The sequence below is a fragment of the Lytechinus variegatus genome, chromosome 10, assembly GCF_018143015.1.
Source record: "Lytechinus variegatus isolate NC3 chromosome 10, Lvar_3.0, whole genome shotgun sequence".
In the NCBI taxonomy this organism is placed as follows: Eukaryota; Metazoa; Echinodermata; class Echinoidea; order Temnopleuroida; family Toxopneustidae; genus Lytechinus; species Lytechinus variegatus.
Genome location: NC_054749.1, coordinates 11,397,591 through 11,414,515, shown reverse-complemented (window position 1 = coordinate 11,414,515; position 16,925 = coordinate 11,397,591). Strand labels below are relative to the sequence as shown.

The following is a 16,925-nucleotide window of genomic DNA, read 5'->3' as shown; positions in this document are numbered from 1 at the left end:
TTTTCCGACGGCGACGGCGGCGGCGGCGTCAACATCAAATCTTAACCTGAGGTTAAGTTTTTGAAATGACGTCATAACTTAGAAAGTATATGGACCTAGTTAATAAAACTTGGCCATAAGGTTAATCAAGTATTACTGAACATCCTATTAGAGTTTCATGTCACATGACCAAGGTCAAAGGTCATTTAGGGTCAATGAACTTAGACCATGTTGGAGGGATCAACATCGAAATCTTAACCTGAGGTTAAGTTTTTGAAATGTCATCATAACTTAGAAAATATATGGACCTAGTTCATGAAACTTGGAAATAAGGTTAATCAAGTATCACTGAACATCCTGCATGAGTTTCACGTCACATGACCAAGGTCAAAGGTCATTTAGGGTCAATGAACTTTGGCCGAATTGGGGATATCTGTTGAATTCCCATCATAACTTTGAAAGTTTATGGATCTGATTCATGAAACTTGGACATAATAGTAATCAAGCATTACTGAACATTTTGTGCAAGTTTCTTGTCTCATGATTAAGGTCAAAGGTCATTTAGGGTCAATGAACTTTGGCTGAATCGGGGGTATCTGTTGAATTACCATCATAACTTTGAAAGTTTATTGGTCTAGTTCATTAAACTTGGACATTAGAGTAATTAAGTATCACTGAACATCCTGTGCGCGTTTCAGGTCACATACCAAGGTCAAAGGTCAATGAACTTTGGCCGAATTGGGTGTATCTGTTGAATTACCAGCATAACTTTGAAAGTTTATGGATCTGATTTATGAAACTTGGACATAAGAGTAATCAAGTATCACTGAACATCCTGTGCGAGTTTCAGGTCACATGATCAAGGTCAAAGGTCATGTAAGGTCAATGAACTTTGACCATGTTGGGGTTTTTTGTTGAATAACCATCATATCTCTGTAAGTTTATTGGTCTAGTTCATAAAAAGTGGACATAAGAGTAACCATGTATCACTGAACATCTTGTGCGAGTTAGAGTAGTTTTCAAAGTCAGCACTGCTGCTATATTGAACTGCGTGATGCAGGTGAGACGGCCAGAGGGAGGGGAGAGGTCGTACAAGTATAACATCACAATTAGATGGTGATTTTCACGTTTTTGAACACATTTATTGAAAAAAATGTGCCCCCCCCGGTACTTCTGTGGTCCCTGTTTTATGAAACTACATTACACAATAAGGATGTGAAAGAATGAATGACAAAAGGTTTGATATCAAATCAAATCTGTTGATAATTGAAGATAATATTTTAAGAGAAAGAGTTTCAGGTTTGATAAGTCAAGTTCTGAATTTCAGACAAATTTTAATGTACAATCTGGAAAAAGCTTTTGAAAAGCTACAACACAATCAAATATATCTTGATGGCATTTTTTTTTACTATTGAAGTTTCTCATTGATGTTCTACCATGAGATTCTATTTTAAATGAACCTTTCAGTCAGGCATTTCAAGTATCTATTCCACATGCATTTTCTTATGGAGATGAGCTTAGTCTAGACCTATAGGCCCAAATTCACATGGGGGTTTTGAAAACCCACGGTTGAGTCCACGGTTTATGCAGATTTCCTGTTTAAATTACGCTTATTTTACCACGTATGTTGAAAAATGTCCAATGCTGAATCGCGCTTTTGTCACAGGGCGCCAAATTGGCGCCTGTTACCGTGGTTATCCACGCTATTTTATTCATGAGTCCACTCTTCAAACAGTGGATTATTGAATAAAATAGCGTATCTAACCATGGTACCAGGCGTCAGTTTGGCGCACTGTGACAAAAGAGCGCATCAGCATTGGACATTTTATAAGTGCTAAATTAAGTGTGAGTTATACAGGAAATCTGCATAAACCATAGACTCAATCGTGGGTTTTCAAAACCACCTTTGCGAATTCAGGCCATAATGTTTTCATTCATCAGACGCCATGATGATATTTGCTCACATGTTCATTATCCATCCTTTTTTAACACCCCCCACTTCCGTCGGAAAATTCAAAATGCACACACAGTTCTTAAGATTATGAAGACCATGAAAGGCCTTCGTGAGTTGCTCGCCGTCCTCATGGGTGCTATTCCGCAGGTAAAGTGATCGTCATGGCCAAAGAGGGCGATGTACCCTTCTCCGTTCCGTCCGTTGGTTTTGCATGTTGTGTCGATCCCGACTAAGTGCCTGATTCGTATCGGTGTACATGTGTATAATCATAACTGTTTTCTTTATTTCTAGGTTTTTAGCGGCTTCATGTACGTTTATGTCGCAATGGTCACCATCATGCTTATTCTATCCTTTTGTAGAAAATTATTTTCATTGTGATGATATAGTGATATATATATCTTATATGAATATGGTATTGCATGAATTATTTCCCCTTTCAGTACATTTGAGAAGTATCTGTGTCAAACTATACCATGACTCAATTTTGGTATCCATTTTTCTCATATTTTATGATGAAACTTGGATTGGTATTTCTTTAAATATATAGAGAAGAAATAATTCTTTAAAATTAAAGGTTTCCTTCAATATATACAACTGAGAAAAAGGATGTTAGATTTCCCCCCTTATAATGAAAAAAAAAAAATATTTTGGCACAGGTATTGTGTACAGTATCAGCATGATGAAATAGTTTTTATGTCAAGAAATAATTTCACGATTGCATGTTTGAAGATTGCACTATTAATATTAAATGTTTCTAAACACTCGGTGTAAAACAAAACAACATTTGTATTTTGCTTTTTTTCCCAAACAACCACTCAACTGCATTGCTGTATACATTGAACAAAGATTCTACAAACCACTCCTAATACACATTCAGTTGATGAGATTCACGCGTCATTTTGTGCCCTCTTGACAATTTTGCACCCTATGCAGATGAAACTCCTAAATTCAATACCCCTAAACAAACGGGACTGTTTCATGAAGTATCTTGTCAGTGCTTTACCCTGACAAATTTGCTCTGAGCCAACCAGATGCAAGGATTTCAGTAGCTTATAACAAATAGTCAATGAAAGCGACTACATGTTTCAAAAGTTTCCCTCACACAACAGACAGATCCCTGCTAATCAAATAAACATTAATTATTAAAAAAACATTTTGGCCCGAATTCACATGGGTGTTTTTAAAACCATCGCTTGAACCCTGTGTAGATTACGCTTATTTACCGTGTATATTAAAAAATGTCCAATGCTGATGCGCACTTTTGTCACGGTGCACCAAATTGACACCTGTTGCCATGGTTAAGTATGCTATTTTATTCATGAGTCCACTGTTTAAAGAGTGGACTCATTAATTCCACACATTGGACTCTTACAAAAAACATAGTGTGGATAACCACGGCAACAGGTGTCAATTTGGCACACTGTGACAGAAGCGCGCATCAGCATTGGAATTTTTTAATATTACGCTGTAAATAAACGTAATCTATACATGAAATCTGGATTAACCATAGGTTCAACCGATGGTTTTAAAAACCACCTTTGTGAATTCAGGCCTTTATGTCACAAACACTCTTTTACTGATATTGAGCCAGTTTGACACCTAAAATTTCCAAATCTCTTTTCATGGATTATTTTGGTTGTACAACAAGATAGTTGAGTGACCCCTATGGGGTTCCCTTCCTTTTGATTTCCTCTTCCATAGTATTCAGAAATGGAAATGATTATTTTGGACCCCAACTTATGCTTTTATATCTCTTCTTTCTGTGTTTGGCTGTCTGTCTGTCTACCTACCTACATGTATCTACCTCATTGTCTGGTTGGTCGGTGTTTGTTTCCCCCCGTCAGTGCTTAAACTGTTGAAAATGGCTCAAGGTATCCGAGCCCTGCTGGACACTGTCTTCCAGGCATTGCCGCAGGTAATCGTATAAAGAACAATCGAGAGGGGAATCCAACCAAAATGGAAGGTTGTTTAAAGAGGGAAAAGAAAATCCAGACAAGCAGATTGGTGAGAGTTTGTACAACAGTAGACAAACAATAAGAATTTTTTTTTAATTCTTAAATATTTGTAAAAAATTGTAATCACTATACCTATGAAGACTTCAAATAGATAGGGACTACTCTTCTATTCACTTGATCTTAAAAAGTTACTCAAATTTTTTTTCAAGTGTTACTTTAAATTCAACAAATTATATTTTCATTTCATGAAGACTTAAAACAATATGCTATATGCATTATATAGTTTTATTACTGCCCCAGGATATTATGAGAAGACACTTTTCATAATTTGCTCTTGGAATTGCCAATATGAAAGTCACATACCCTTAGTGGTCTTATTTTTAAAACAGTTGTGCCTTTCTTATTCTGATTTTGTTCAAACTTTCACCAGTCTTTTTTTGTCCTCTCTCACATGCTATTTTTATAACCACGGTTGGATTCCCCTTTATTGAAGTAAAAGATAATTATCTTTTAGTCTTTTAATTTAAAACAGCCTAAAGATATTGTTTAACTTTTATTAATAGCTGGAACTGGGACGAAAGAATTTACAAAAATTGAGAAAAATATATATTATCATTGATTGATAGTGATTTCTGCATTTAGCTGAAACAATTGAACGTATTTAAAAAGAAATAACAGGTGAATTTGAGTTTCCACTTGCTTTGTTTAGTATTCATATAATCGAATATTAATTTTTCTAGTTATGTAGTAGTAATGAATGAACTGACACCAGGTGAATACACTTGTTAGATGTGGAGTTTTCTAGTAATGCATGAAATCAATATCGTAGTAAAAGTTAGTTGTACATGTACTTGGTTTGCATGTATTTGTTCCCGCTATTTCATCGAGTATCCCTCCCTTACCCCTTGTGATAAATGGAACACTGTTCTTTACCATTTTCTTCACTTTTTCCTTTAAATTGTATTAAAAGTTCAATGTATAGTAGTTGATTTGATTTTGAAGTACACTTGAGTAAATCTATTTTTCATGTACATGTTTCATAGTTTTTAAAATCTTGAATTATATAGAAGTATAAGAATTAGGTTTGCATGAGAAATTTAAGAATATATTTCAATTTTGCTTTTTTGGATGCATAAATACAAGATTATAATACATTAACATTGTATTTTTTAACCAATGATTATTTTGGAAGTTTAGTCATATCTAATGAAGATATGAATGTATTTTCTATCTTGGATCAGTAATTAATTATTTTGGGATAGATCACAAAAGGGTTGTATGATGTATATTTTTGTATAACACATTCCAGTGTACCTATTGTCATCAGCTGTTTTTATTTTTATTCCATCAGGTTGGCAATTTGGGCCTGCTCTTCTTTTTATTGTTTTTCATCTTTGCCGCACTTGGGGTTGAGCTGTTTGGTCGGTTAGGTAAGTTGTGTTTGATATTTGTATGTAATGTATATTAGTCGCAAATAACAGTGTATATGAAAACATATCAAAATACTGATATAACACCCCAAACAATCACATTGTTGGGTGTGTTCTCTCGACATTACAAATCTCTACTGTCTGTAACACTGATCTTTCTACAAGTTTGAAATGTTATATTTGTGAGATATTCACCTTATTGAGGTCTGATTTCTAAGACTTTACTTTCACTTCTACTGCTTCTGTACTTTCCATCTCTCCTGACAAGGAACTCTTTGTATTCACTTGTATAGTATACTGTGTAGATACTGCATGTAAGATGCTAACATGGCCCTGAGTAAATCAGTCATGTAAATGCAATCATTGAGTGCACAAGTGTATTATTTAAGCGTGCTATATTCTAGTAGAAATATCTCAAATATACGAGGAACATGACAATATTGATAACCAAAAGCAAGGTTGAAAGGATCCATCCCTTGACGTTTTTATGGAACTCGAACATTTACACCTAATTGTGGAGTTTTCACACTTTCTTTTTTTCTTCTTCATTTTCTCAATCATTTCAGCCTGTACTGATCAGAATCCATGTGAAGGCTTGGGACGCCACGCCTCCTTCAAACATTTCTTCATTGCCTTCCTGACCTTGTTTCGTATTGCCACAGGAGACAATTGGAATGGGATTATGAAGGTAAATACGCCGTCAGAATTTTGGAGTAAGACGAGGAAGTAACAAATCCTTATTGCCTAACTATTATTATTTTTATTCAGCATTTCAAACAACAAACTAAACCAGAGAATGATGACATTACAAAGTATGACAGAATTTAAAAGAGGACTCCCCGCTGCAGTTCTGGAGTTGCCAGGAAGAAAAAAAAGGAATGTAAAATTCCTGTAACCCACAAGTCATTCCTTCCAACTTCAGGTAAGGCAGCAAGGGATATCTCTTACAAACATATACAATAGTGTTGACAGTAAATTTTAACCCTTAATAGCCCATTTCACCCATATTGTTGTGAAATTGCTGTAATTTTTTTTTAAAATCTGGGCCTTTATTTTGTTGTGAATCTCAAATGCTCTCTGTGACTTTACCAGGACACGCTAAGGAAAGAAGGATGCGATGACAGGTCGGGGTGCGAGTTTAACTGCTGCGCCAACCGCTACTTTGCTCCCATGTACTTCTTCTCCTTCGTGCTCATCGCCCAGTTTGTCCTGGTTAATGTGGTGGTGGCCGTTCTGATGAAACACCTGGAAGAGAGCCACAAGCTGGAGCAGGATGACGAAGAGGACGCGCAGATCATCGCCGATCAACTCAAACAGGATGCCATCGACGCGGCGGCGTTGTCGGAGCGGGAGGATGCGGCTAACAACTCGGATGAAGGGGTAAGGAGGGATGAGAGGGTGGGTGTGATGGAAGAGGGAAGGCTAAAAGTATGTGTAGACAGCTGTGGTCCAGAGTTTGAGGTAGTGAGATGCGGGCCTGTAGCACGAACTTGGGTTTTATTGAAAGTATGGATAGCCAATTGTGACATAAGTGTCCTTATTAATAAAGGTTCAGTTTATCAGTGAATCTTACACTCAATTCATTAAAAACCATTCAACCTGATGACAAATAGTTTTCCTTACCATTCAAAGCATGAGACAGAAGTTAAATATCGAAAGCGTATAATGTAAACTAATCTTGACATTTTGGCTCACCATAATTTTAGGACAATTATACCATGGCTGAAATCGTACATGGACTTCAGAGTGCATGCCATAGTGTTGGCGGTTAATTGAGTTTCAAAAGGCAACTCTGTAGTATACACTATGCAATATGAAAATTAAAAAAAAATCTAAAAACTGATCCGAAGGCCCACTCTTCAAGACAAGAGGGAGATTATAGAATAGAGAGGGATGTAGACACCTGGATAGACAAAGAGAAGGGGATTTACAGAAATTATTCAGTAGGCTTAAAATAAAGAAAATAAAAAGATTTTGTTGGGGGATAAGGCTACCATGCATTAAGGACAATGGATATTTTAGACTAGATGAAAATAAGACTTAAATAAATTTGAATATGAATTTTACCATTCTTTCTCACATCCAATTCATGTTATCTGGTAGAAATAAAATTTGTCACTTTTTGTAGACTCACTTGAAAATCTGAGAGAGAGAGAGGAGGGGGGAGGAACTAAGAAAGATTTGTATGATTTGAGCTGTGAGTTTGTTAGTATTGATTGTATTGAAATGTAGGCTTAGCTAGATTAAGGCTCTGCAGAGCTCCATGTCACATTATACATGTAGTATAGATTTAGAATCGTTTGTGTCGATATACATGTTTGTCTCGCTTACTTTGACAAATCTTCAACATTTTGTAAGTTTTCAAATCATGTGGCGTTTATCTGTGTGTGTGTGTGTTTGATAGCTTGTTGTAATTGTTATTCAAAACAAACAAAAAAGTTCTGTGCAGTTGAAACTGATAATTGTGATCTGAAATCATATTTGCACATGAAATACACCACAGTGTTAATAGCATGAGTAGAAAATTATGGGGTAGCATTAATCCATTTTGTCCCGGAAAATATCTCATATATGTTGGGCGAAGGTCGGATTTGATTACATGAGTCTGTATGACAGATTTCTTCACTCGCATCTTTAGGGTTATATCATATAGTGTTTTACATTTTCAAAAACTATATTTGTGAGCTCCAGGAGATCAAATTTCAATTTTTTTTTCATTTTAATGTTAGCTTCAACTCGTACAATAGAAACCAAAAGTGTGTAATCATTTTATTAAATAATGTGATCAGTGTATCTACTGATTTAAGGAAAGTAATTCTGCAAATTGTATCCTTAGTAAGACACATTCTTATTCAGACTTTAGTAAAAAAAATATCAGCTGGATGAACCCTAAAGGTGTTTATCATGATTGAACAACTAATTAAATAAACTTTGATTTTGACAATAATTATTATTTTATTTATTTATTTATTTTCTTGGGGGGAGGTTCAACTTATTTTTTGTATTTACTACAATCTCTATGAACTTATTCATTCTATTAAGTGCATGATATGCAACATGTCATATTGATCTTTTATAAGAAATTATCAGTGAAAATTGCTGTGTAGTAGTTGCTTGCTTAAGACAGATTATTTTGCTATGAAAGCAATGAGCATGATGTGGTTAAATCTGTATTGTAGAAGATATTTAAACATTAGTTTTAAATGTACATGTATTCGTGTACATTTAGCATTTGATTTTTTTTCTTTCATTTCATATTGATGATTAGGCAGACGTTTTGCTCAAATAAAAAAAAATGAGATAGCCAATGATAAAATTGTTTTTATTAGTTCGAATTCAGATGTTATTTATTGGATTAGATGATAAAATGATTATGATATAAGGCAAAAATAAATACTTAAATGGATATGAACAAAATTTGGTAAACTGTTGGAGTTTTGATAAATTCAGCTAAGAAGATATCTCAAGTGTAAGGGATAATTAGGTTTTCTTGATAAAACAAAAATTGGAAATGTGCAAGGGGTCTTGAAAAAAATCATTGCTGCTGCTCTTTTTCATGAAATTCAATGAGCTTACTTTTGCCTCACAATACATGCTTAAGAAATACTTATATTCTAGTGGCAAAGTGAGATCATTTCATTTGTAAAGGGAGTTAGTAAAGAAACATAGGATCTGTACACATACTGTAAAGATCTTTATGCAGTATTGTCCAAAATGGCAAGTGCTATAGTAGTTTATTTTACCTACATGTATGTGGTAATATTGATAAGACTTCACTATGATAAGGTATTGTATACAATATGACACACTTGAGCAAGATTCACTTTAGATCTAATATCTACCCCATCCCTCCCTTTGAACATGTGAATTATTTGCACTAGACAACATGTATGTTAAGTTTCTACCGACTGTTTAACGCATGCATTTAAGGTTTATATCTTAATTCATACCAGCAAGACCCCAGACTTGAAACTACAACAAAATTAACAAATATATATTTTTGAAAGATTATTATCTTTTTATATTGCAGTGGTGTGTGATACAAGCAACAACCCATGGTGGAAAGAATACAGGGTTGCACAGTGTGTTAACATTGCATTCACATAGTCGACTATGTGATTTATTTAGTTAAAATGCATTGAATTTAAAACTGTGGAGATGATTTCACACTGTGGAAACATCTACAGTAAGTGTTTGCAGAGTGAATGTACATAGCGAACTGTATGAAAATATGCTACACACTGTTAAAATGCTCAAATTTTTAAAAGTATGAAGAGGATATCTCACTGTGCACACTGCCTCAGTGTGAGTGTTTGCAGTGCATTAGTGGACTATTTGAAAATATGGTTCACACTGTTAAAATACTCAAATTTAAGAGTTTTAATATAATTTTACACTGTGGACACCAGCTAGTGGACCTCCGTACTGTGTGAGTGTTCACAGTGTGTTCACACAGGGGACTATGTTCAAATGTGACTTACACACTGTATTTCACAGTGTGGAGATGATTTTACACAGTGGACACCTCTCCAGTGTAAGTGTTTGAACTGTGTTCATGCAATAGACTATGTGAAAATGTGACTTTTACCTTGAAAGTATCTCAATTTAACAGTATGAAGGTGATTTCACACTGTATTCCACACCGTATCGTACACTGTGGGACACTGTGTTCTTTCCACACAAAGTCATGACTGAATTAACAATGTGTGCAGTGTTGTATATATATATATCACAGATTTCATGCTGTGCATTATTCTTCTCCATCTCTTTCTCTTTTCACCCTGTTACCTCCCCGGTCTTCTCTATTGTAGTCCATTTTTCACATTTCCTCCTCACCACACCTGACACAGAGCGTCCTCTTGGCGCAGCCATCATGGCCCAATCAGGTAGTCAGTCGCCTGCTATTGGTCAATTTCAAATATCCACACCATTTATTGGCTGTTTGTGTTATTCATTATAGGCATGATTTTTTTTTGTATATAAAATTCGAGTAATTCAGTCAGTTTACTGTTCATTCGTATTTTTTAGAATGAGTGTAGTGTCTTAAATGGTTTCAATTGATGAATTAAACTTGAAAGATAAAAAAATAAATTTACTTTGCTAACTTTTGAATTCTATTTATTTGACATATAGTTTTACTTGAGTAAAATTATGCTGAATTTAAACATATATCAAAATATTCTAAATTTTTTGACAAACTTCTTGTAAGAATTTGTAAGATGGTTGCAAAAATTCTGTTTTGTTTTTTCATGCAAATCCAGAATAAAATATCCAGTATTTCTAACATGCATGTATTCAAAGTGTTGAGAAAAGATGTGCAAATATATACATATTTTGTTTCCGAGTGAAAATGCTGTTTTAATAATTTGCAAAAGAAACATCAATGTCGAAAAAACACTTTGAAGGAAAAAAGCTGAAAAGCGTGTCACCATTGGTATAAATTTGTACCTATATGTGTACATGATTGCTTGCATTCAAAATGTTCTTCAGTGTTTTGCTGCTAAAGGTCTCCCATTTATAAAACACCCCAAATACCATTCAAAATGGATAAAACATACTTTTGAATAGTAAACTATTGACCTGAGTTTCTCCTTTAATTTTTAGATTCACTTAATAGTTTAACACATAACCATAGCCTATTATCAGGAGTATTTTGTACTAACAACTTCGTATATAATCATATTCACTTACAGTAGATCAGTAAATCAGTAAAATTAGTCCCATAAATGAACAAATAATAATTTTTATTTTTCTTTGTTTTTATTATTTGTATTATCACTAGTCTACATATTCGTATCTATACCATGTTTTCTTTTATTTATGTTTTTTATTGTTTAAATATTGGTAATTTTATTACATAAGTTATTAATTGATTTGTTATGACTATAATCGACTTATGTTCATGATTATATAAAGAAAAGTTACTCATCATTCATGGTCATTGGTTTGTTTTGATACAATTCATGGATTATTCTGACATTGCAAGACATGTATCAATAATATTCCTTTTTACAAAAACAATTTTCATTTAATCTGCTGAACATTTAACTTCCATTTTGTAATTTCACTTGATGATTTCAGTGTGATATTTTCCTGTATTTTTTTCAATCTTGCCCCACCTCAATAAAAAACAAGTAATAAATACTCACATTTAAATTTATGTGAATGAGCAGAGAGTTACATTGAACAACTTCCAATTAAATATCAAATATCTAAGATTGGAAAAAATATGCATACATATATTTATAAATATACACAAATCTAATTGGTAAGAATCATTGTATCTACAATTCTTATCATTTGTAATTTTATCTGGAAAGCTCTCTAGACTGATGTGTGTCTTGTGTGATATGCTTTGTGGAATTTATATATGGTTTCTTGAGAACAGGTGAATCATCTCAAATGTGGTGTGTAGAAGATTAATTCATACAGAATGATACATTTTCAGAATCAAATTTGAAATAGACTTTCAACTTTAGCAAATAATATCAATTTCTCTATACACATCACCCATCATTTTCTATGATATGGAATATCATAAACTTATCGCTGACATTGCATGTTCATTTACGTTACATTTAACACTGTTGAAAATTTATATCATGAATGGAATAGCTATAGATAGGTTTTTATTCTTTGTGGAATGTAACTGCATGAATCAATAGATTTACTAGCATGAAAGCATGACTATGCATGACTTGATTTACAAAATGGTATATTAGGTGAATGTGGAATGTAATGAGGTACTTGACCTCACCTCTCATCAATTGTGCTAATCAAATATTTTAAGATAAAAAGACAAAATGCCTTTCTTAAAACTTTGGGCAGTCTTTCTTTCTCATTTCCTTCATCATTTTTGGTATTTTACTATTTACAGTTAGGAGTGCATTTTATGTCTCAAAATAATCGTTGAAGGAGTTGCCAAGATGACATTTCCCACAAAAGTTGCATTTTTCAGTCTCTTCTCATTCTCAAGTAGAAAATGAAAACGTTCACAATTTGAGGTGTGAATTAGGTAAAAAGGAGAAGATCTGAGTTAAGAGAGGAAGTTCAATAGTTGTATCTTTTTTAGAGACTTTCAGGAAGTCACAGAAAAGGATGAATATAAAAATTCACTTTAAAACTTTCTCCAAGTTCCTTTTTTTAATATAAAAAGTGAAGATACGCATATATTATACCATTCTTTAAGAGAGAGATCATACCATACTTAAAATTGGTTTACTTAATGTTCAGTCAAATCATAGTTTCATTCAGCTGTGTATTGTAAATTGGAATTTTCGAGAACAAAAAATATATTGCAATCTTTTAAATTCATAAATCCATACCTCAATAAATTATGCATTGCATATATTTTCATCTTGTTCAGTATTAGAATTGATCAAGATTTTTGCTAGAATTATGTTATATTGTATATTGATTGTATAGGACTTCATTCTTCATGTCCTACGAATCTGTTGTCTAAATATTGTGATGTCACAAAAATATGCCCATGAAATTACCTGTTATCAATGATTAAAAAAAAAAATCAAGTTTACAATGCACAAAATTTGCTCCCAGATGCTAACTTTCATGGATTTAAAATAGATTCAGATCGGCTGATGATAGTGGCCAGCAAAACACTGGATTTAGATTAATTCTGTGAAGGATTGGAATATTAAGCTTTAAGGTTTGCGTTTAATTCCTTTGAAATTCACTTTTTTTTATTGAGATTAAATCCAGTGTTTGACTGGTCACTATTTAGAGTTGATCTAGATATCATAGTCATTTTAAGTGTATACGAGTGTTAATTATTTAGAGACTAATAGAATAGCACCGTTGTAGTAGGTAGATTTCTCATGCAATTTTTATCTATCTTCCTCTTTTCATCCTGATCATTAGACCACGTCATTAAACAGATTTCATCAGTCCATATACCCTCTATGAATTTGAACGTAGACATCAGAGTGGATTGAAATATTTATATTTTAAACTAAAAAGCATCATTAAAAATCCAAAAATTCCAGTTTATAATCATCAAACTGTTTTTCATCTCTTTAGTTCATGTAGATGAGTTTGAAATCAACTCCTTCCCGTGCACTAGAATTCCATCCATATTGAAATATTAGCGACCATTATAGCACTCTGCTGAAACATATTATTAGAAGCACATGACCTTTACATTCCAGTTTCATTACAAACTAACATCCATTTGTGAGAAAAGTAGCATTTTGTGAATCATTACTAATCTTTTCAAAAAATCTAGCCAACTATATTATGGATAGCAGAATTTGAACATTTCATTTCTTGAACAATATGCTCCAAATCAAACTATTTTTATCCATCATTTTCATCTATCATTTTGGAGTTGCCATGGTAATGCCAAACCTCAATTAATCCCAGATTGTTATATCTTTTTATCTCTTTTGCCCTCTCTTTCTCTTCTTTTTATTTAGGAACAGGGCAATGTTTTTACTCCTCTTTTAAAGGTATTCATATTGCATGCACTCTTTATTCATTAACAATATAATCACCTTGACTTTAAAAAAAGAAAATACAGGCACAATTGTTGTTGAAAGTAAGATGTTCAGTTTTGATCTCTTGTCTTAAATTCTTTCAAGCATGTGTTCTTTTGTAAAAAAAGTTTATATTTTTCTAAAGTTTTCGAGTCTCATTCTAATAAAACTTTCTAAAGTAACAGTCACCGATTGTTACCTTTTACTAACCTTCACTCTTCGTTTTTTTTTAAAAGGTTGAATTTCGACTTGTGAATTCTGATTCTATCTGTGTGTTCATTCCAACTAACCCAAAACAACAACTTGATAGTACTGAAATATATTGTGTTATTGTAATTGGAATTGTTAATTACTGACACATTTCTGATAATAGTTTTTTTTTTATTTTTAGTAAGTTTTTTCTGAATTTGTTAATGTTGCTCAAATTAGTATGACTGGTTAATATTTTTTTGATGAGGATTGGAATAAAACAATGAAGTCTTTATTACTAACATACAGCACTTGTGATAAAATTAATTATAGCCTGGTCCAGTCCCAAAGTAACAATCTATTTAAATACATTTATTGCACATAGATTGAATATATCATTCAGTTATTTGTTTTATTGCGGGAAAAAATTTTAACATGTGCGATTCCTTACAAGACAGGGCTTTAAAATTTTGGCTCATATCTAAAGATTTCGAAACCCTTTTTAATTTTTTTTTATTAAAGTCAAGATTGTGAAATCTACCAGGAATTTACTTATTTTAGAAGTAGTCAAAAGATGAATAATATTAATAATGATTAACAAGAAGTAGCATTGCCATTGAAAAGATGTGAAATTAGACAGGATTTATACTAGTGACTGGTTTAACGGGAAGAAAAGGAATCAGATTAATTATAGTCCAGGATAGAAGAGGCATAACCTTGTTTTTTTATATATACAATATTTTTTGATGGTTTCTTGTCAATTCGAGGGTGCTGATTATGAATCTGAATGATGCCACTCGTGTAACCTTGAGCATTTTCCGCAGATTGGCAAAATCCAATATGGCCGCCAAAATATGCAAATAACCCATGAAAATCATAAAATTTTCCTCACATTGGCTGTGAAATGCATGAATTTGTGTGGCAGGAGTGAAATACAATCTTAAAAAATAAGTTTTGATAAAATATTTATTTTCTTGATATTCAAAATGGCCGCCATAGGCCATTGTATACACTATCATGTACAATAAGAATAGGGAAAACTAATTTTCACAAAAATTAGCACTAAACTGCAAAAAATTGCGATGTATGAACGAAGTAATATATGCAAATCACCATTACTAACGAAATATATAATTTTGATGTCATATATGGGAAAATTGCAGTATTTTGATATCTAAAATAGCCGCCACTGGCCCAAACAGTATTGCGTACAATGGCAATGGGGGCCAAAAATTCTCAAGAGTGATCACTAAAATGCTTATTATGAAGATTAAACAATTGGAATACTGACTATAAGCATAATTATTAACGAAATATATTATTAATATGCCATGTATGTGGTAAATGTTGTATTCTGATATTCAAAATGGCTGCCAAATGCCCTAAAAGTATTATACACAATGAGAAATGGGAGAAAAGAAATCACAAGATTGAGCGCTAAAATGCATATATATGTGATAAATTAATTGGATACTGTCTAAAAACGTATTTTCTAACGAAATATATCATTCAGGTTTCAAGTTTGTGTTAAATACTGTATTTCGACTTTCAAAATGGCCGCCATCGACATTAACCGTATTAAGTACAATGCAAAGTGGGAAACCAATATTCACAAGAGTGAGCACCATAAATGCACGTAATAATGATCTATGAGTAAAATATTGTCTGAAAGCATAATTTCTATTAAGATATATCATTTATTCTGCCAGTTAGGTGATAAATACGGTTATTTTAAAGTCAAAATGGCCGCTAAAGTCCCTTACGTTATTATACACCATATGAATGGGAACAAATCATTTGAAACAGAATTTGGCTCTGCTTGGTCAAATGGTGATGTATGAGTGGAATATTGTCTGAAAACATGATTTATAACAAAATATATAATATCTTATGTAATTTAGGTGATAAATACTGTATTTCAATATTCAAAATGGCTGTCATATGCCCTTTTTGTGAACATCATTTGTCTCCACCCAAATTGTATATATACGATAAGTGCTTATGGTGGCCATTTTCAATTTAAAAATGCAGCATTTATCACCCTAATTACTCAACATTATGATATATCTAGTTAGAAACCATGGTTTTAGACAATAATTCACCTTTACATCACAATTCACAATTATATGCAATATTTAGAGTCAAGCAAAGCCAAATTCTGTCAAAATTATATGTCCCATGTTACAATGTATACAATACTTTTAGGACCTATGGCAGCCATTTTGGATTTCAAAGTACAGCATTTATTACCTCCACCATGTCCACGACCAATATGTGATGTATTCAGTTAGAAATAATGTTTAAGACAATATCTTTACCCGTACATCACAGTTATATGCATTTTATGATTCTCACTCTTGTGAAAATTAGTTTCCCTGTTCGCATGTTACATAATTTATTTAGGGCTTGTAGAGGTTATTTTGAATGTCAAAATACAGTATTTATCACCTATATGGAAGAAGAAATGCGATGATTAAAAAAAATGTTTTCAAATAACGTTTTACTCATACAACAGGATTATATGGATGTCATAGTCAAGCAAATCAAAATTCTTACAAAATTATATGTCCCAATTCACATTGTAGATAATACTGTTAGGGCCTATAGGGGCCATTTTGAATTTCATAATACAGTATCTATCTCATGCATGACAAAAGAAATGATATGTCTTGCTATAAAACATGTTGTCAGACAATATTTTATTCATATATCACAATTACATGCATTTTATGTTTCTTACTCGTGTGAAAATTAGTTTCTCTATTCGCATTGTACATGATTAATATGGGGGCTATGGCGGCCATTTTGAATTTCAAAATACAGCATTTACCACATAAATGGCATATTTACAATTATGTTTTTAGTCAGTATTCCACTCGTTTATCTTAATAATCTGCATTTTAATGCTCAATCATGTCATTTTTTG

General features: G+C 32.8%; 1 protein-coding gene across 12 annotated transcripts in view; it reads left to right on the top strand.

The window, feature by feature from the left end:
* The window catches only part of LOC121422981 (voltage-dependent T-type calcium channel subunit alpha-1I-like), a 143,971-nt gene that overhangs the window by 111,283 nt on the left and 15,763 nt on the right, over positions 1-16,925 (top strand). For 7 of the 12 annotated variants that reach the window (XM_041618239.1, XM_041618238.1, XM_041618243.1 and 4 more), the window contains 6 exons: positions 3,778-3,848; positions 5,240-5,318; positions 5,885-6,006; positions 6,411-6,698; positions 10,130-10,204; positions 13,751-13,783. In XM_041618239.1, coding sequence (XP_041474173.1) covers positions 3,778-3,848; positions 5,240-5,318; positions 5,885-6,006; positions 6,411-6,698; positions 10,130-10,204; positions 13,751-13,783 — 668 coding nt within the window. Of the gene's footprint in view, positions 1-2,009; positions 2,081-3,777; positions 3,849-5,239; positions 5,319-5,884; positions 6,007-6,410; positions 6,699-10,129; positions 10,205-13,750; positions 13,784-16,925 lie in introns of all 12 variants that reach the window. The other 5 variants (XM_041618246.1, XM_041618245.1, XM_041618244.1 and 2 more) reach the window with 3 other exon arrangements.